Source organism: Natator depressus, chromosome 22 (genome assembly GCF_965152275.1).
Source record: "Natator depressus isolate rNatDep1 chromosome 22, rNatDep2.hap1, whole genome shotgun sequence".
Lineage (NCBI taxonomy): Eukaryota > Metazoa > Chordata > Testudines > Cheloniidae > Natator > Natator depressus.
This window is the reverse complement of record NC_134255.1, coordinates 6,173,379-6,194,356: the sequence shown is the minus strand read 5'-3', so window position 1 is coordinate 6,194,356 and position 20,978 is coordinate 6,173,379. Positions and strand designations below refer to the sequence as shown.

At 47.0% G+C, this 20,978-nt stretch overlaps 1 protein-coding gene across 7 annotated transcripts in view; it reads left to right on the top strand.

Moving 5' to 3' along the window:
- Positions 1-15,409, top strand: part of ARHGAP32 (Rho GTPase activating protein 32) — a 393,773-nt gene extending 378,364 nt beyond the window's left edge. For all 7 annotated transcript variants that reach the window (XM_074936787.1, XM_074936788.1, XM_074936789.1 and 4 more), the window contains 6 exons: positions 1,776-1,977; positions 2,635-2,780; positions 4,199-4,273; positions 6,164-6,991; positions 7,655-8,598; positions 9,871-15,409. In XM_074936787.1, the coding sequence (XP_074792888.1) occupies positions 1,776-1,977; positions 2,635-2,780; positions 4,199-4,273; positions 6,164-6,991; positions 7,655-8,598; positions 9,871-12,111 (4,436 nt within the window). In that variant the 3' untranslated portion in view covers positions 12,112-15,409. The remainder of the gene's footprint in view (positions 1-1,775; positions 1,978-2,634; positions 2,781-4,198; positions 4,274-6,163; positions 6,992-7,654; positions 8,599-9,870) is intronic.
- The last annotated feature ends 5,569 nt before the right edge of the window (positions 15,410-20,978 follow it).

The window sequence follows — 20,978 nt, the reverse complement described above, 5'->3', positions numbered from 1 at the left end:
TTCAGCAGAGATGATAATCAAATTAAAGGTATAGCTCCATTTGGACAGATGAGTTCTGCATTCACTCCGCTGTGTGATACACCAAAACACAATGAGCCCAGTCTGTGAAGGCTTTTCTTGGTGCAGAAAATGGTCACAGTTCAAAACTAAAATTCCCATTCCTTGCAAATGCCTGCTATCTCCCCGGTGAAGTTACACCAGGGATGGATTTGACAGATTCATATATGTGCAACCCCCATGCTGTATTTCTAATAGATATTAAAATATAAAGTAGCTGATTTAATGTAGCTCATCCTTAGTACAAAATGGGCTTTGTCAGTGCAGTTGTCACTAAGTGTGGGCAGAGTTAAGCTGTTTGCCAGTGTATTTGATGCTTTCCATTTCCGTGTTAGGGCCTCATTGTCTTCAGCATAGTAGATTTGCTGTCTGTCCAGCTTTCCACACAAGAGGCAATTATAAAGCAGCAGGAGTGAGGAGTTTGTTATGATAAGAGCCCCAGTTGAATGATGCAGGCATATTTCCACCCTGATTCTAGCTGATCTTTCAGAGTTAATTACACCTGGTCCAGGCTGTTTTCTTCCACGGGAAGGCAATTATTTGGCTCAGCATGTTTGTCTGTGTTTAATTCGTTGGTCGCTCTCAACGGCGAGCAGGAATGCTGGGGCTTGTCATCTGGTAGTAGCAAAGCTCAGGGAACATTTTACAGGAGCGAGACAGCATGTAGCATCCTGTAAGAGGGGGGCGGCAGGGGCGGCGCTGTACAGTCTGTGTTACCAGCGATGCTGCTGCGGCGTCACTGTTACTGTTACCCAAGCTAGCTCCAGGATGTAACCAGGACTGGGCCACTGTTCAGTGTACAGTAACTTTTAAACATGGCTCAAAGGCCAGTGCAGACAAGGGCCTACATGCACATTTTATGCAGGGCTGGGTTGTTCAGTAAGCTGGCAAGGGATAATCATGTTAACATTGGCAAAATTCATACTCATAAGCGCAGGAGGGCTGTCGTAACAGGGTTGCATATGATTTACTAAACCACTCTATAAACTAGCTCTGTCATAACAGGTTCCTTTGCAAGGAAAGTTGACAGACAGAGTTGTAGCCCGGGAAGTAATTTTAACTAGTTTTGATCTTGCAAAACGAAGTATTTAACTCACTTTAAAGAAACAAAACCCAAAACTTTATTTAAGTAGCAAAAAAAAAAAAAAAGGGAAAAAACCCCACAACTACAGCAATAAAACAGTCCAGCTCTTAATTTATTATGCTCTACCCCAGTATTTGTTAGGAGTGATTTAAGGCATACTTACTAGTTGCAAACATGTTTGTAACATTTTAAATAGTTCCCCTTTAAAATGTTCAGATGTAGCCATTCTTCCCCATACTCTGAGCTAGAATCAAGATTGGGGAGTGCAAGTAAAACCATCACCTTTCTGTACAGGGTTTTGAACCATCCTATAGGATAACTGAAAATATTCTAGCCCTAGAATTCAGAGATGGTTACAAGCAAACCACTATAGAATGGAGATCAAGTCCTGTAGGCTTCTAGAGTAATTGATACAGAATCCCAATGGTTTCCTCCCTCCCAGTTACATCCTATAAGACTTTGTCAATTATTAATTCCACTGTTAGCTCTGCCATAATGGTGTGTGTAATAGAAGCTATGCTGGCCTTTTCTTGGGTTTCCAAGGGCTCAGGAAATGCTATAATCTATTCATGGGCCCTACTTTTCCTGTTGCGTCTCTCTGATTCTCTTCCTTGTCTCTGGTTTTCATTTGCAGGTCACACTTCCTTATCACGCCCCAAATCACTGCTGGTGTCCTCTCCCTCAACTAAGCTGCTCACCCTGGAGGAGGCACAAGCAAGGACGCAAGCCCAGATCAACTCCCCTATAGTGGCAGACAGTAAATACATTGAAGTGGGAGAAGGCCCTGCTGCATTACAGGGGAAATTCCACACCGTCATAGACTTTCCATCTGAAAGGTAGAGGCTTTTACTTTCTATCACTGCTGTGTTTCAACAGGCTTTTAACGATTACAGCCCTCTGACCTCAGCAAGAATTGCTTACAATGCAGGATCATAGCCAGTGTCCCACCCCCAGTAGGGATGGGGTTGTTCTGTATCCATGAGGGTGCAGCAAGACACACATGGCTCAGTTTACACCTCAGATGTTTGTTGTATGCCTTGAGTGAGCTGGCCATGCAACCCCCTCTGTCCCTCCAGAGATTCGTGTATGTACATGTGCATGGCGATGTAGTGTGGGGTCAAGTAGCTTTTATAGTGCAAATGAAATCCCTTTCCTGATAGGTTTGGTTTAGTTATAAATGGAGGGAACAGGTACATTTGCCTATAAAATAAGAAGAGGCATTCTTGGTTCAGGCCTAGCACCTTAAAAATTCCACCTGCCCTGCTACAAGGAGGAAATGAATGTCCTTTGTTCAATGGGACTGACCCCACAAGTTCTGGGTCTGGACGTTTCCAGGTAGAGGAGCATAAATATGCTCTGCTGCTGAAATATACGTGTCTAGTTTTCTGCCAAAGCCAGCAGGCCAAGTGCAGAAGGAGTCAGGTCTGGTTGGTAAAACGTAGTGACTGGCAATGTGTCTTGAATGCAGATCCCCTTCTGCTTTCTTGTTCCAGAAAAAGACCACCCAACAAGATGAAGAAATCCCCCGTTGGCAGTTGGCGCTCCTTCTTCAACCTGGGAAAATCCTCTTCTGTCTCCAAGCGGAAACTGCAGCGCAACCCAAGCGAGCCCTCCGAAATGAAAGCCATAGCACTGGCAGGTAAGTAGGGTGCCTTTTGTTTGTTCCTACCAAACAGGGTGCTGCTGGGAAAGTAACCCACACTTAGCATGCTTCTCTGTTCCCCTCCAGTGCATAGGCCATAATCCATGAATAGAGGTTTGAATCTGCTAGAGCCTTTTATTAATGGAACCTGAGTTCTTTAGCTGAGGCCATGGAGATTCAGTCATGCTTTTAGATCCAGACCTCATCCAGGGGTGTCATTGTTACAAAAGCAACCCAACGGATCCATCCCCTCTAAGATGGAATATTCAGGACTGACAGCTCAGTGTTCCTGTGAAAATTTACTGACATTACTAAACAGGTATAACTCTTATTCCAGAATAAGAGCGTGTTTTTCTGGTTTAGCTTGTCTCTCTTTGGGAGCAGTATAAACTAAAAGGGCCCTCATTCCAGAGTAAATAAGGGAGTTTATACCAGTATAGTAACTTCCCCATGTAGACAAGTGCTTAGAATCACTAAGACTGTGTGTAATGTGATGTAGATAGAGATGTGCCTCTCCCTTACCCACAACCCCCTTTTATGTATATCCATCTAGTATCTCTCTTCAGATTCTCTTAAAATACCACCTTATAGTTTTCAGTAACTTTGAATCATTTACAATTTTCCTTAGTACAAAATGAAATTAGATTGAGGGGACGAAAGTCCCAACTTGGCCATATTAGGGAACCCTTGTATATTTCATGGCACAGAGGTTTCAAAAATATCCACAGACTTCCCCAGTACCTCAGGGTTAAAGTTAATGCTTATTCGGTGCCCACAAAATATGCAGCCCGAGTTCTTCCCTGCCTTTGGCTGCTTTGCATTGTGCTACCACCACAAAGCAGTACTAAAAGCTGATACAGCAACTAGAGGTGGTGAGGTCTTCCAATGATCCTCACTACTGTAATGGCCCTTGGAGCCACTGGTAGATGGTGAAAGTTAGAGCAGCCTTCAGGCTACTCTGAATTTCACCAGTGGATCAGTGAGATACATTTCCATTGTCCCAGTCAAGGGGCATCCTTACCCATTCCTCCCACTTCTGATTCAAGTGAGCCTGCACCCTCTCCCCCAAAAGGAATCCGTGCTAGGGAGCTATGGCCTGTTTGCTTCCCAACCCATCCCTCTGCAGAGATTAACAGCTTGTCGTCAGTTTCTCCCTTTGTAAGGAAGAATATTACCACCCCCGGGCACCTCTGTTAATTCACTTGTGTGTGATGGAAGACACTGTAGAAATGCCCAGTAGTATAAATTGTGGTATAGGATACAGTTGTGACTGGAGCTTTTGTGCGAGCATGTAGGAGAGTAGAAAAGCTGCTTATATTCAAGCGAGTGGTGCGGCTGGCAGAAACCCATCTATCTTCATGCCATGAGCATGCAGCAGATTATAAAAAAAGCTTCTTTTATGTTTGGTTCTGTAGGTGGGAGAGGAGATAGTGGGACCCTGCGCTCAGCTAAAAGTGAAGAGTCTCTCACTTCCTTGCATGCTGTTGATGGTAAGATAGAAAAACTGGCTCACAAGGTGTAAAAGGCAGCGTGACATTTCTATAGACCTGTGAATGTTACAGCACTTCATAAAGTAGATGGTGGTATCCGTAACTAAGTCCTGTGGCTTCTCCTGTAAAATCGGTTTTATAAATAGCCAGCAGCTGCCCAGTCTTCTATCTAGGAGACATGCTGTTATTTTGGAGAATCTCTGTGGCCTGTGCTAGACAGGAGGTCAGACGAGATGATCACAATGGTCCCTTCTGGCCTTGGAATCTGTTGCCAAACAGGGTCACACAGTGCTCATGTTTCAGTGTGTCTACTTTTGTTAGTGCATGTAACTCATAAGCAGTCACGTACCAACAACTTAATGGTGTCAATCCAGAGTGACTGAGGCCAGTGGGCGTTGTTCTTGCTTTGGAGCTAAATGTTGCAAAGCAGATTTTTGCATGACTGTGGTGGCAAAGTCAGGGTGGTTTCATCCTCTATTCCCACTGCAACATTAGGGTGTAAGAAAGAACTCGTTAAAGTCAGAGCAAGGTTCAGGTAATTCCCCTTGAACCTGCAACTCCTCTGTAGGTCAAAAGTGAAATTAGCTTGGACTATCCTAGTTCTTACTGGAAGTTTATAATCACCACAAAACTATCTCACAGTTGTGTAAAAACTTACAAGGGATGTTTCTAAAGGTGAAGTAGTATTATATAAGCTGGGAAAACTCAATCGACTTCATTTCACGAGCACTAAAATTTAGGCCAGATCTACCCTAGAAGCACTTTGCCAGGATGGGTATCCCTGTATAATATCCCAGCAAAACTCTGCTTCTGCTCACATAGCTTCCTCCACTCCCCCAGCAAGAGGAGTTTTGCCAGCATAGCTCTGGCAGTCAAGGGTGACACCCCTGACTAACATAGGTAGGGGGGCAAAGTTTGTAGCCCTTGCCTTATTCTAATTTTTAAAAAGAAAGGTAGGTATATAGTGAATAAAATGTAATACATTACTGACCAAGAAATAGCATTGCTCAGTTAACCCCAACCACAGAGGTGGAAAACTAATCTGGTAAACATGACCCCATCTGGCCTTTATGTAGCAATAATTCAATTTAAAATGCATTTGAAATCTAAGAGTACTTTCCTGTCACTCCCCACCAGAATATCTGATAAAGCAAAAAGAGACTGACCCTAAAACCTTTTCTATTTGCCAAATGTATTCATATGCTTAAGAGATTTTTGCAAAGTTATTGACTGCCTAAAGTGCAGTGCTCAATGTAAGCTTAACTGTGGGGGTGCCGCAGCTCCTTCACACCTATATAGCTTTCTTGATTAGATAACTAAATAAAGGTATGCATAAATACTTAATGGACTAGATTTGCTTGTGCATTCACATGGTACCATGGGCCAATGCAGTAAATCTTCAGAGATCTTTACTGCATGTTATTTTCCTTCTAGGATCAAAAAGTAAAACCAGATTTTATTAAGACAGTATTTGTATCAGATCTGCTTATGTTTAACATTCACTTTCTTGACCTAGACCATATTGGGACTTTGACTGCATTTGTTAACTTCTTTTGGGACTGTGTTTTCTAAAAACCATTTGCTCCATCCTACATCATCCAGGCAAACTAAACTTAAATAGTTTTATCAACTGTTTTAGCCTAGCAAATGGTTTCAAGTACATCTACATTAGTTTCCCACACTCTCTTTAAACCAAGTTAGCCTGCACTGACTGGTTTATTATTGTTTGTATTATTTTAGTGCCAAGAGGCCACAGCTGAGATTAGTGACTCATTGTGCAGAGTTTTAAACTAAATAAACAAAAACAGCTAGTAACTCATGGCCTCATGCAGTTTTTAATGAACATTTATCTAGTGCCCTATTAATGCTTATCCGTCTCCTTGTTGCTAGGTGAATCTAAACTGTTCCGGCCTAGAAGACCCAGGTCCAGTAGTGATGCACTGTCTGCTTCCTTCAATGGGGAGCTCCTGGGGACCATGAACCGCTGCAATTCTTATGATAACCTGCCCCATGACAATGAGAGTGATGGGGACGAGGGGCTGATTCATGTTCCTGCCCTCATCTCTCCTAGGTCAGCGGAAGATGTTGACCTGAGCCCACCGGATATTGGAGTAGCTAGCCTGGATTTTGACCCTATGTCTTTTCAGTGCAGTCCACCCAAGGCAGAGTCTGAGTGCCTGGATAGCAGCATCTCTCTGTTGGAGTCCATGGGTTTTAACAAGGACAAGCCAAGCATAGCTAAGAAGGACTTGGAAGCTGCTAGCCAGAGTCAGACCCCTGGCAGTGCCACGAGCTCTGAACCAGTCTCCCCGTTCCAAGAGAAAATGAGTCCCTTCTTCACTCTGGACCTGAGCCCAACTGAGGAGAAGGTCGCCCATGCCTTCTCGCCTAAGATGGGGCAAAAGCCAATCAAGTCTCCGCTGGTGCCTATATCAGAGCCAGTCTCTTTGACACTGCCCAGACAAGCGTGCGAAGGGATGCCTAGTGCCGCTTCTTCAAACTGGAGCAAAAGCGTTAGCGCCAACGAAGCCACAAACAGGTCCCCAACCCAGAGGGTGTCTTTGCCCCTGAAAGCCAACGAAATGGCAGCAGGTGAGGGATGCCATCAAGAGGCCCAGACCCAGGTGACTGCTGCCAAGCCAGAGTTGCAAGAAGAAGGGGAGCGACCCATGCCAACCAGCCAGAATAAGACTGTACCTTCTGGACACACACAGCCAGGTACAGTGCGTTTTCCTCCATTCTTTCTTTAAGTTCTAAAGGGACCTGCTCCCAGAAACTTCTCTGCGTGCCTTTTAGGAGAGGGGAATACGCCTCGATTCCGATCCTAAATCAGAGGGAGTATCTTGCAGGGCAGTGCAGGTTGCTAAGGTCTCAGTAGAAACCTCTGTCTTTTCCCTCCATCACAGAATTCTTGGATACTTTCCACAATACCTTATGTGCCCCCCTTTGTCTTGTTTTTTTCATCCTATCATAAAATGAAACAGTTTGTAGCGTACCCTTGCATATCAGTTAACAAGTGAATTGACCACCTAAGACACTCAATGAATGAAAAAAAACCCACCTGCCAACACTTGAAGAAGGGTCTTTTTTTCAGCCCCAAAGCATGTGGTCTAAATTGGTTAAAGGGGGTCTCGTTCTCTGCCTTACCTTCTTCCTACCTCTCTAGAAATGCAAGAGGAACCTTTAGACAATCTCTTGGTGTGGTTTTCCTGCTGAACAGCTGTACTATTCAGCAACGGTTGCATGTGGGACGGAAGATACAGTATTTCACATCAAGGAAATGCTACTGTGAAAAGCCTCTGTTTTTATAATGGTCTATAGGGTTAGGTCACTATCCTTACAGAGTAACAAATCTCTCTCTCTCAATTTTCCCCCCATTAGGAGCAGTTGCCCTCGACTCCCCCCAGGATCCTGTACCTGTCAGTTCTGTCTCTCTTATCCCTCCTCCTCCTCCGAAAAATGCAGCGCGCATGCTGGCCTTAGCGTTAGCTGAGTCCGCACAGCAAGCATCTACTCAGTCCCAGAAGAAGCCAGGAGATGCTCATTCTGACTGTACAAATTATGGAGAGACTGACATAGCTATAGAAAAGGTCCACCTCTCTGCTGGGGCTGCTCCAGACAAGCTCCATTTGTATACTGGTGTTCCTGAGAACCAAATCCACCTCCAGAGTGGGGGACCTGTAGACCAGGACCTTACTAGGACACCTGGGGACCGCAACCATCTACACAGTAGTACACCTGGAAATAGGGACCAGCCCCATCTGGATACTGGCATGCCTGGGGACCTGCATAGTGGCACAAAGGTGGACTGGGACCACTCCAACTTCCATACTGGAACAGTGGGGGACAAGGACCACTTCTCCTTCCATCCAGGTGGCCCTGGGGATTGGGAGCGCACTCCTCTCCATACAGGTGCTTTGCTTAGCCAGGAACCATCCACAACAGATGTGCCTATAGACAAGCCCCACCTCCATACTTGCATATCTATGGATAAGTATCACATCCCTGTGGAGAAGCTTCATCTCCCTGCCAGCACAGCTGATGACAAACTCCAGCCTCCTCCTGTAGCTGCCAGGGAGAAAAATGCCATGGCTACAATGACATACATGACAACTATCCAGACACCAGCAACTGAGATGAGTCATGGAACAGCAGGTCAGCACACGGCGGCTGAACCCGTGGCTCAGGCAGATGTTATTGTCACGACTGCTCAGCGTGTTCTTATGACCAATTCCCTAGCACCATCTCAGAGACAAGCAGACCATCAGCCAGCCATGGGACAAGTTCCAGCAGTAGCCACCAAAGGATCAAGTAATTCCAACCATGTAAGTGATGCACACATAGACCCCCACCCCTTGTGTGTATATTTGTACATACAGCATCTGTGTGTAATAACAGTAGGGGTGGAATTTTGAGAAGCAAAGTATGGGCTTATCCACAGAGGAGCAAGGGACATACTTTCTGCTCCAGATTCCCAGGAATTATTAGTGTATGTGTAATATATACACCCACTCAGAAATATCACAGTATGTTCACTGATACTTTCCAGGGAATACCTACCCCAGTACACTCCCTCCTATGCTAGTTTTAAGGGGAAAGGCACTTTTCCCTTCTCAGTGATGCCAACATACCATTATTCTTATCGTCCCACATGGTTTTGGAAACAATGACTTGGGTCCTGGTAGGAAAGTGGGCTAGATACTGGACTGTGTGCAATGAGTAATTTACACATAGCTTTGAATACAAGAACATGCTTTTGGTGTCTTAACTAGCATCCCCTAGCTCAAACATGCTCTGAACTTCCATCAGAAGTGGCTCGAACAAACCCTTTAGTCTCTTCTTAAGGATGGTATTTTTAACAGTGCTGGGATCTCCCCTTAGCCAGTTAGTGGCACAGTTCAGTAACAGTCCTGAATCCTGGGATTTGGTTGTAGGCTCAAATGGCTTTAGACATCACAATGCTACATGATACCAACTTGAGCCACACCAACAGAGCAACTGCACTCACACACACTTGGAATCTAATAATTGTCTGACACGCACTAAGGAATAGTGTTAAGTCAAGTCACAGGAAGTTAAATATTTGTACACTACTGATATGCTACTATAGATCATGTATTAACTCAGAGCTGCGTATATAGATTTGAAACAAGGTTCACATGTGCTAAAATACATACCTTTATAAAAGCCACCTGTCAAAGCGTTCTAGGCTCTGTACAAAAAGTTTTGGCCAACTGGTCTTTAGAAACCATAGACTGACAACAGCCTTCTCCTCACCGTTTATGATTACAAAAATAAATGGACAATCTCAGCACTTCCCAGCCCATCCACTAGTCCCTATTAAGCCTGGGGAAGACAGGTGCAAACTGCAGCATGTCCCAAAGATCACTAGAATACCTCTCAAAAGGCAGCATTGCCCCTGCTGTCAGGCAGAACACCCCCTGCACTCCCATGTTCAATCCAGCAGCCTGGGCTATATTGTAGGGGAGTGTGATGCATTCTGTAGAGCTAATGATACGGGTATCCAGTATAGAGACTCTGCAGCGGAGGGGGAGGGATTCTCACACACTAACCTTGATGTGGTTTCTCCATACTAGGTACGAGGAGCACTGCCTCCAGAAAAGCCACCTGAGCCTCGACTAGCCGAGCCTGCTCCAGTTTTTGTCACCGAAAGTAGTTCCGCTACCCGCTGTACTTCGTCCACTGCTGTGTCCCATCAGGGCCATTTGGAAAAGGCCCGGGAGAACGTCAGGGCTCCCTCTTTGCACCTGCGTTCCGAGTCAGTCCCTGCACACTCCTCCTATGGCTTTGCACCCCCCATCCCGCCCGTGAGGACACTGGAGAGTAAGATAGCTGCAGCCATGCACTCCAGCAGTCTGGATGCAGTGAATACCTCCACTTACCATTCCTTCCTGGCTCCCTCCATTCTGCCATCGTCCGGGGAGGAGGCCTTGCCCCCCCCACCACCGCCCAAGCATGCCTCTCTGCAGTCTGCGTATCTCCCCCATCCCAAGCCAGAGAGTGCCCCTGAGCCGCCCATGCCAGAGAACTATCTGCATCACAAGCCAGCGTCCGTCCATCAGTACAGGCCGGAGAGCGTCCCGCCGCATCTCTCCTACCACAGCAAGTCCGACCAGCACCAAGCTTACGCCTCCAGATCAGAAACGCCCACGTCCATGGGCCCTCGCTACACCGCCTACCCCAGCCAAGGGAAGAGCACATCAGCCCATCACTCCAAGCCTCGCAGCCGCATGGAGTACACGTCCTCCATGAGCCCTACCGCCCTGCGGAGCACCGGCTACGCGGAGGAGGCTCCGCCCTACCCCACCATCCGAAGGGTGCAGTCGCTGCACGTCTCCACCCCTTCCACCATCCGCTCTGTCCCCATTTCACGGACAGAGGTGCCTCCCGACGATGAGCCCGTGTACTGCCCGCGGCCCCTCTATCAGTACAAGCCATGCCAGCCCCACTCAGATTATCATGTCACTCAGCTGCAGCCTTACTTTGAGAACGGGCGTGTGCATTACAGGTATAGCCCTTATTCCAGCTCATCTGGCTCCTCTTATTACCCCACAGCAGCAGAGGGGGGGGTTTATGACCTGGACCCCTACAGCACGATGCGGCTCAGGCACTTCCACCCCCTTCCTAGCCGAGACTTTGCATCCTACACCTCGAGGCTGCAAAGTAAGAATCTGTACCGCTATCCTGGCCTGCCTGCCTATCCTCGGGGAGGCCTGATGAGTCACCTGGCGGGGAAAGAGCACAGCTTTATCAGCAGAGATGTGCCCCCAGCCCCGGACATCAAGCACACGTACGTGTCATGGGACCTGGAGGACATGGAGAAATACCGCCTGCAGTCCATCCGCCGGGAGAGCCGCTCACGCCAAAAAGCGAAAGGGCCAGTGATGTCCCAATATGACAACCTGGCTCCGCTGCTGCAGGAGGAGCTGGACATCATCCACCTCCGCAGCAGATCAGATCCTGGGAAAACTGGTCTCCTGACTGTGGCCGAAGGGAGGTATCCAACCACGGCAGCCACCCCTGAAGGGGACGAACGTTACTATCTGCAGCACTCAGAGCCGGAGCCAGACAGAGCCCATTACCATGGGGCCTATGGGAACGGGCAGTCAGAAAAGCCTTCCCTTCCCCAGAAGCAGAGCAGCATCAGGAGCAGAAAGCTGCACGAGCCAGGCTGTAACGCTACAGAGCACAGGGGACACCTGCAGCAGGAAGCAAGCCATCGGCAGCCTTCGGAATCCAAAAATGGGCCCCCTTACCCCGACTTCAGGCCGAAGGGTGGCCAGGAACCCATGGAGCCCATTGGTTTCCAGCACTCAGGTGGGAAGTACGTCACAGCCGGCCAGGAGGCCCTGAGACTCAACCACAAGGAAGCGAAGCTGGCAGAGGACCGGCCAGACTTGGAAAGGCCTCGAGCCAGGCAAATAGCTCCTGGCGAGAAACACACCAGAGACTGCTATAATAAAGAGGAGGAGCACCATGTCCAACCCATGGCGCCACCTCCCAAGCCAGAACGGAGCCAGAGCCTCAGAATCCGGCATCCGGAGAGCATGGACAGGGACCCTAGCCTCCTGTACCCATACCAAACCCTTGGCAAACGCCAAAGCAGTATGACAGTGTTGTCCCAGTACGATAATTTGGAGGATTACCATACCCTGCCTCAGCACCAAAGAGGGGGCTACCTTGGAGGAGGGGGGTTCATGCCCCCTGGCTTTCCCCATTCACACAGTAGGACATACGCCACAGCTTTGGGCCAGGGGGCCTTTCTCCCTACAGAGCTGTGTTTGCAGAGGGCGGAGACAGAGATCCATGCTGAGTGAGCTGGGGGAAGGAGGGATAGAACCTAAGCAGCCTCTGCTGGACAGTGGACTGTTTTATTTTTTCAATGACAAAATTAAAAAAAAAAAAAAAAGCACCCCCATGAGCAAAGCAAACCCACTCTCAACCCTGCCACCAGCTCACCACTCAATGTTTGTCCTAGGTGTATAGTTTTCTTTTGTGTCGTTTGAGAGGTTGGAATGATCGTGCAGGCTGTGTTGGCATGTGGAAAGATGAGCCAGGACCCAGAGAGGCAGAGCAGATCTGAAAGAGGCATGGTGGGGAGGGGAAAAGGGGTTTTCCTTCCCCTGGTTTGTCATGGGCTGCTAGTTGCATGCAGCTCTTCTCTTGGCATATCCAGTCACTCTCCCAGCTGCCAACATTAGAGGAGTTGCATGGATACGTTTTACCCTTTGAATGAGATGCAATCTGAAAGGGTCAGAACAGAGACTCCCCCATGGCATCAGTAGCACACTGCAAGCTGTGGGAAAAGGACAGCTTCCAAGTGTTGGTTTCCTCCTAGATTATTGGTGCTCTGCCTCCCCTTGAAAATTGTGTAGGGGTAGACAGAGATTGGCCCCAAGACAGAACACAGTCTGGTTTTTAAAGGCTCATTGAACAAGCAGCTTCTGGCTATAGAAGGGATATTTACCGAAACTCAAGCGTTCACCCTCATACTGTAAGCTTGGAAAGTAAAAAAAAAAAAAAAAAAAAAACTACCCCCTCTCCCCCCCACACACACTTGGGTACAGGTGATTGAGCAGCATACACATTTCATGCTAATTCCTCTTTACTTACAGGCTACCTGCAGTACCAGCTATTTAATTGCACGTCCTAGCTGGCCAGAAACTATCTATTTACAATGTCACTAGATGATTGCGTCCAGCTTGTAAACTAGAGCACAGGTTCCCTGCTGGGAGCGACTTGCACAACCACGGAGTTGCTCTGGCCCAAATAACTCAGTCCTTCATGGAAAACTCCTGTTGACTTTCATATGCGGCCTACAGGATGAGGCCCTCACTCATGAGATTGCAGTGAGTTGATGTAAGCACAGAGCAGTTACATGCACGCTATGAAATAGCATTGCCTCCCTTCAGGCAGGGGGAAGGGAAGGGACAGTGCACCTCTTTACAGCACACACCTGGTGTTGCCTTGCCTATTTAATAGAAACAAGACAGCGTTTCATCTGCAGCCTCTCTGGGTTCACAGCCATTTTAACCCCACCATAAATCACATACATTTTATGAGACAGGGCTTCCTAGAAAATCCTTGAGATTTAGCATTTAAAACATTCAGAGTTCACCCATGATACTGGGACCTTTCATGTAGTGGTGGATCACACAACATCTCTCCCTGTTTTGAAATTCAGAGGGTTTACTTAAAGAAAGCACCTGAAAAGTTCTCTTAGCTGGAAGTCCTGCAGCTAGCATAGCTAAGATTATTAAAGGAACTCATGTCAGAGCCTCCTAGACCAAGTGTTTTATTCATTGCTCTTTTGGGCTTTTAAAGTAATAATAAAAACCTGTCAGCGCTCACAGGGGACCACCACACTTCTAGTAGGTACCTAGTCGTTAGCATTTTGGTTCTTTTACTCTCATAGCCTTTTCTGGGGCTGTTTCAACTAGGATAGCCTATGGTCTGATTTTATTGTGCAATGTATTGTTTTAAGAAGAATGTGTTCAATATAGAGTTTTTCCTAAATGTTATGGAAATAAATTTAGCTGTCAGGAAAAAAGCACTGTGATCCAGGTTACCTCAATATCATTCACCTTGTGACTAATTATCAACTAGAGGGTATTATTCTTTGGGGGTGTGTGAAAAGGGCTGTTAGCTGAGAACACGGGGCCACTTCTGCTAGTAAATCTGGCTTTCCCCAATATAATCTGTCCAGGGGAGTCTAGCTATGTTTAGAGACTAGTATTGGGTCTTCGCACTTCATCTCCCCTCTGCTGTTCCAGAGTGTCAGCCTCCCTTGTTCTGGATTTGGGGCAGGTACAGGCTATTCAGGTGACAAGGACAGCCTGTCAAACCTCTCTCCCTCAATGCCTTAATTCTCCCCACCATCCTCTCTGTGTTGGCCTTAAGTTACCCAGAGAAATAGCTGAACTAAGCTGCTTTGAATGTCTTTGCTCATTTGCCTGCTCCTATAGGGCGTAAACACTATCTCCAAAAGATTTCCACTCCTTATGGGCAGTAGCAGCAAGAGACAGAGCCTGGGATCTCCGCCTGCTCCATTGTTCACAGCACTCTACCATCACTGGTTTCCTTGGAAGTCAAGGCCCCTCAGCACCATACAGGAATGGCCCCATAAGTGAACAACTGACCTCATCACTAGGTCCTTGTCTAGACAAATTAAATTAATCTGGAATAAGGTAGGGTGTGACTTTAGAGCAAACTAGCTATTCCTGATTAACCTCCATGGATGGATGCTCTTATACCAGAATAAGAGAGCTTTATTCCAGATTAGATTAATCCCTGGATTAAACTAATTCAGACGTTCTTATTCTGGAATAAGAGCCTCCACGCATGGAGTTAGTCAGGAAATAGTGAAGACAGACAAACTGATTAATGGCATCACAGGTTGTGCCCACTCTTGGCCCTGTGCGGTCCCCCCTTCAGTGAGACAGCCCTTCTCGGGGGTCGCCCTCTGCATGCAAACCATTGGAAACACAAGAAAATCCCCCACTTTGTCACAACATCTCTGTGATAACAGCCCTCTAAGAGATCAGGGATCTTTCTTTTTTGTTCCAGCATGAGACATTCATTCAGCCTCTTCCCTTTAATGTACTTGGGAACAAGTTTATCCCTAGTCTCCTCCCATGCCCAGCCTTATCAACATGAGATTGGAGGGCCAGCAGCCCTGTAAAAGACCAACTGGTAACTGTACTCCAGTGTTAGGGCAGGTGCCCTAATGAAGGAGTGAGACTAGAATAGCAAGCAAGGAACATGAACCCTTCATGGGCACTCCACTGCTAACAGCTGCTAATATTTTGAACCTTCTTTCCCCCCTTGACAAAGCCATATAGTGAACTATGCAGTTCTGCTCTTGTACTGTGGTTAAATTTTGGAACTCGATGGCCCTTAGAGAAATGGTCCCACCCCCTTCATTAGATTATACACCCAACGGTGTCCATTCTTCAGGAAAAAGGGGATAGGAATGGCCCCAGGTCACTCAAGAACAATAGAGATGAGCGCTAAAGAGTCTCAGGTGGCCCTTGGCCAAGTAATAGTTGGGTATGATGCACAATATGGCATATAGGGGGATTATTTAGAAGTCCCATCAGTGAATGGGGTAAGGAGGGGAAAAAAATAGGATGATAACGTACCAACTATGTGCCAGGTTCCGCTCATCTGTAGTAACCTATTGTCTAAGTATAACTTCACTAAGAATCCATGAGCAGCAGCAGATTTGGCAAGTTCCCTATACCTGTATCACTGCCTGCCTGCCTCTTTATTGCCACTTGCTGAGTTTTCAGCTTAATGTCTCATTACCATGTGAGAGAGTTTGGGCCCAGATCTGCTCTGGATTTGTACCTGCAACTCAGAGCAGAATGTGGCCCATAAAGCAAGCTCTCCAAGAGTACAGATGTTGAGCTAACAACCAAGGCGTGGGCCCTGGCACATCTACTTCAGTTCTGATTTTAAAAATTCTGATCAGGTTTAAACTTTATGCATATGACAGTAAAAACTTTGTGCCTACAGGTCTTTACAGAGGTAATAGGCTTGTGCTTATCGCTTGGGGGTGGGGGGTAGGGTGTATCAGTGAGGATTGCACAGGTGTAGCAAATTGCTACACAAAACCAAAACAAACTTGAAAAATGTATTGTTCCCTTTAGCTACAAAAGGGACAGACCCTCATGTGTAGTCTTTGCCATTCATCTCATTGGTATGTAGACAAAGCATTGACTGAAACAGTGTGTAATGTGCTAGAAAATCTGAATGAAAAATTGCATTGAACATTTATTTTTTAAAGGGCCTGTGACACTTTTCCAGAACCTTGTGCTACAGAAGTCTGATGCCACAGACATGGTGTAGTTTAAAGAGGTGTACACAGTAACCCCAGTGCGTGCAACCATTCTCGCAAAAACCAACATGCATGGTGATTTTTGCAGTTCATTTTCCTGCTGTAGAAATTTGACCCTTTTTTGCCCTAAGCCGCACGAGAGAGAAATCCCAGAAAGCCTTAGGATTACCTTCAGCGTTCCCTTCACTTTAATTTATAGAGTGTCTTATTTTCGTGTTTGGGTTTTTTGTTTTTGGTGGGGTTTTTGTGAACTGGTGTAAAATGTATATGCTGACAAGCTCATGTATTTTTATGTAAATATTTTTGTGGTTTTCCCAGCCCCGCTCTGTAAATACTTAGATTCTCATTTTCTTTCCACTTTGTATGATGCGGATGTGGTTTTGTTTTCTGTTTTTATTTGTACTGTAATGCAATGATCCAGACTGAGGTGTCTTGTGGTATTTAAAAAAAACCAAGTCAGCAGTTCCACTGAGCTCACATTCAGATGTACAACCCAACAGCATTAATCAAGCCAGGTTAAAACCTACTCCTTTGCATTTGCGTGTGTTTGTGCCTCGGCCAGGTTAATTAACAATATACTGAAAAGCGATAGGGCATGGGAAAACTAGTTTAGAGCCATGAGGTTTTGGGGCCAGGTACCTCGAAAGACAAGAGAGGTGATGAGTGCTGTATTTACGTGCCAAGCCTATTGCAAATTGCTGCCTGTCAGTCTGTCCCGGCGCTTATCTGTTCAGTTACACCTGTGGCATAACTGTTCTGAAAAGAAAAAAATAAACCAACCTTGGCTTTCCTAGTCTCCTTTTCTTCTCATCCAGAATTACTAGGCAAGGAGCAATGCTGCAGGAGTAGCACAAAAGGGAGGTGGCAGTTTCCTAACAACAGCGGGATTCCAAAATTGGGTTTGGCCATTAAAACAGGTGGATGGTGGGAGAAGTGAACTCTTGTGGGCAGGAACTAGCTGTACCCCATGACTAGGGATCCTGAGTACTACTGTATTTACAGGTATCAACAAAATTCATTAAACAGCATCAGATTTTTCCCCTTCAGTCATCTTTTTCTGCCATTAACATGGTCTAATCATTTCAGTGGACGCCACCAGCCTACACCTACACCCACACCCACACGCTGAGAAGTTACATCTCCCGCTCCTGAAAGTAACCCTGAATGCCAGTGGATAACACAATATCTTTATACAGAGAAGCTCTCCCCCTCCTTGCAAGATAACAGGAATTTCAAAGGGCTGCTTTGACCGCTCCCCATCTATTTTAGAGGTTTTAATGCTGCTCTTCTCTCACAAGTCACAGCATTTAGGGTCTCTCTATACTGCATTGTAAACCTGGGTCTGTGGGACACGGCCTTAGTGTGCATGTTACACTACACAGACAACCTGACTCAGGGCCACATTTTGACCTGAACCCAGGTCTTCTGCCTCCCAGATGTGTGCCCCGGCCACTGGGCTATGGCTGCAATAGGCCACCTGAGCAGCTGACCCGGCTTAGGTGCCTAAGACCAGGAAAGGCATCACGGCTGAGAATCCCAAGCAGAGGCAGGCGCCTACAGAGTTAGGCACGTCTTATTGGCTAGCTTAGGCAGCTCCCCAGTTGGCTTGTTGGCATCTGTGAATCCCTTCCTGAGATGTCTAACTCTCCGTGGCCTATTGGGGCTGTAAATTCCACTGGGTGGCAGGGCTCAGCGTTGCAACCCACTGACGTCCCCTGTGTGAATCAAGCCCTAACGCTTTTGCTGCACTAAGAGATTCCGGGGCTCACATCTTCTACAGCCCAAATTTCCTGACTACCACCTTTGTTCTACACTGAATGCAGCAAAAAGGGGAGTCAGACTAATTATTAAGTTAAGGGGGCTGCATGAAAACAGGTGTCTAGAAACACTGCAGTCTTGTGCACATGATGGACATCATACCATGCTAGAAGGGTTAGAAAAAATGGCAAAGATGGAGTGGAAGACGGGGAGAGAGGAAAACCACCTAGCAACCAGGGTTGCTAGGTGGGGGTTGGTATAAATAATAGTGCCTGAAAATGAAGCAGCAGGTAAACACCAGCAATCTGGGGGCCTGCTTTAAGCTCTTTATAAAGCTGCTTTTCATCTGAGGCAATAGTCCATGCATGTCTAGGGAGCATCGTTTGGGGGAGTGTTTTTAACCCTTCTGAGTCACAAGTAACAGCATGCTGGCCAAGTGACTCTTGGCAATCCCTGTCCGCCACATTGCCTTCAGGTGTAACTAGGACCCAGTGCACAATCTGGATTCTCAAAAAGAAAAGGAAGACTTGTGGCACCTTAGAGACTAACCAATTTATTTGAGCATGAGCTTTCATGAGCTACAGCTCACTTCATCTGGATTCTGTTCATGGTGCACAAGGAGGAATAGACCCCAACTAAGCTCACAGGAGTGAAAAACTAGGTGCACGCACACACATACACAGCAGCTCTGACAGCACCATTTTTAGAGTCTCAGACTGAAGCTGTCCTTTAGCCATTTGCCCTGTAGTTCGTTATCCAAGACCTCCACTCAGGGAAGGCACACAGCACCACGTCCTTTCTGGAACTACTCCTTGCTCATTTTGCTATCTGGAATTTGCTTTTTGTGGCTGTTGGAACATGTGAGTGAAACTTGATCGCCTTGGTGCCAAGTATTCATGCTAGGAGAGCTCAAATGTTTGCATAAAGCGAGCGGTCACACGGTGAGGTTACCCCGATTGGAATGAGTAGGCAGCTCAGACATCGGACATTCAGGGCAGCGGGGTCCAGCTAGGTGGTCCTAGCCTGTTTGAATTAGCGAGTGCCTCATGCACGATCCGACTGGGAAACCCTGAGGTGCTCACCACTTTATGGGGCATGTAAAGTAAGAGAGCTCCAGAAAATAAAGTTTCTCTCAACTGGTGGCTTTCAAAGCTGAGCTGGAGGTGATCAAGCCCAACTCCCAACAGCCCAAGTCAGGAGACAAGTGCCTTTGACAGCCTTTTGTCAAGCCATCCAGCCTTCACCACCTCTAAAGATTGCTGCTACTCAGCGGTGCCTTCCCTTAATCTGAATATCTGCAACAAGTGCTTTTTATTTATAGCGTGGCTTTCCTCCAGAAAGACCCCAAAGAACTTTAAACTACCACCACATAGGAACCACTGATGCAGAAAAACAGCCACCTTTGGGATGTGGGGCAGAGACTAGGTAGCACACTACATGTCCACAATGAGTGGACCAGACACACCCAGGCCAACCTGTTCTAACAAACGGGGCCACAGAAACTCGAGTGTCCACAGCAAGCCGACAGCATCTCTCCTTATCAAAAGGTGTCCCCCCAAAGAGCCACAAAGATACAACTAGCCCAGGGGTTCTCAAACTTCATTGCACCGCCACGCCCTTCTGACAAAAAAAGTTACTTCACAATCCCAGCAAGTCTAAGCCAGCTAGGACGACCCCATTCAAAGCGGATCAGGACCCACTTTGGGGTCCCGACCCACAGTTAGAACCGCTGAAGTAGACAATCAGTGTATGTGCCACGTGAGAGCTGGGCCAGCCTGGCCAAGATTGGTCTGCAAGTTTTTAGGAGTCATTTCCAAAACATGATGTTTAGCTCAATAAAGCCATTGCTAGGGCCTGTCGCCAGCTGACAAGGATGGTCTGAACACTCCAATAAAGTCATTTCTATAACCTGAAGAACAACACTAACTTTCTCCTGAAGTCCCAGGATGAAGCACTCCCAAGCCAGGAAGCGCCCGTGCTAAGGTCACAATAACATACTATTCCCCCCCCCCCCCCCCCCCGGGACCCCTCTGTAAAGATCAAACACACTCCATCCATGTTAGCCAGGCAGCCTAGCTCCATGCAGGGGAGCTAAGGAAGTGGAAGCCACTCTGCAGGCCTCCCAGCAAAGGCCTTTTTCAGGAGGGACTTGGAGACAGTGGTAGATATCAGGTCGAGTCAGAGGTTCAGCGTAGGTGGCGAATACCACAGGGGACCGAAGTTTTTGTTTGACTTGGGCAGAGCAAAGGGGCAAATGACAAAAGATGGAGGGAAGAGAAGAATTCAACCAAGCACGCAAGGGCTTCTAGCTCCACCGTAGCTCTAGGCAAGTGGCACCTCATAACTCTGCTGAGAGGGCATTTCAGGACAGGCTCCAGCAAGGCTCCTCAGTGAGCACAACAGCCATCCCTTCCCACCTCCATGGTCTCCCAGGGCAGACACTTTCTCCCCACCCTCAATGTTCAAAACCCAATATTGGCTACGTCCAGTCTCATCACCGCAGCCAGATTCGTGGCTTGCAGAACTCAATTACTCAACGGAATGAAAGAGAAGGGCAAGAGCCAAGTTTATCTACCCAGGAACTTAGATGGCCCTTCGCTACCGTGGTTCATCACCATAAAATTGGAGTGTCTAGAAGCATTCAGGCAGGCAAGCAGGCCTGGATCTTAAGCAACCTCCCCTGTTCACCATGGAAATCTCTCTCCACAAGCAGCACTGAGATAATAGTGAAACTAACCCACTCAGGCAAGGACATTCAAAGGACACACAGAGGTGTTACTGGAAGACATTCAGGGTCTGTCTACACTGCAGCTGGAGATGTACACATGCTAACTTTGATCAAGGCAGCATGCTAAAAATAGCATTGTGAGGGCAGCAGCCTGGCTGGCAGGAGGGGCTACTCAATGAAATTTAAAGTTTCTCATTCCGAACACCCCAAAGCTACTCCTGCAAAAAGGTGATTAAAAGTTGGTCCTGAAAAACATTCAGTCGCAGTCAGTCACAAAAACTCACGGGCTGCATCCAAATATTAAAGAGCCCTTCATCATCCCAGCCCAGTAAGGTGCCACTGCACAAGACGGCACAAAG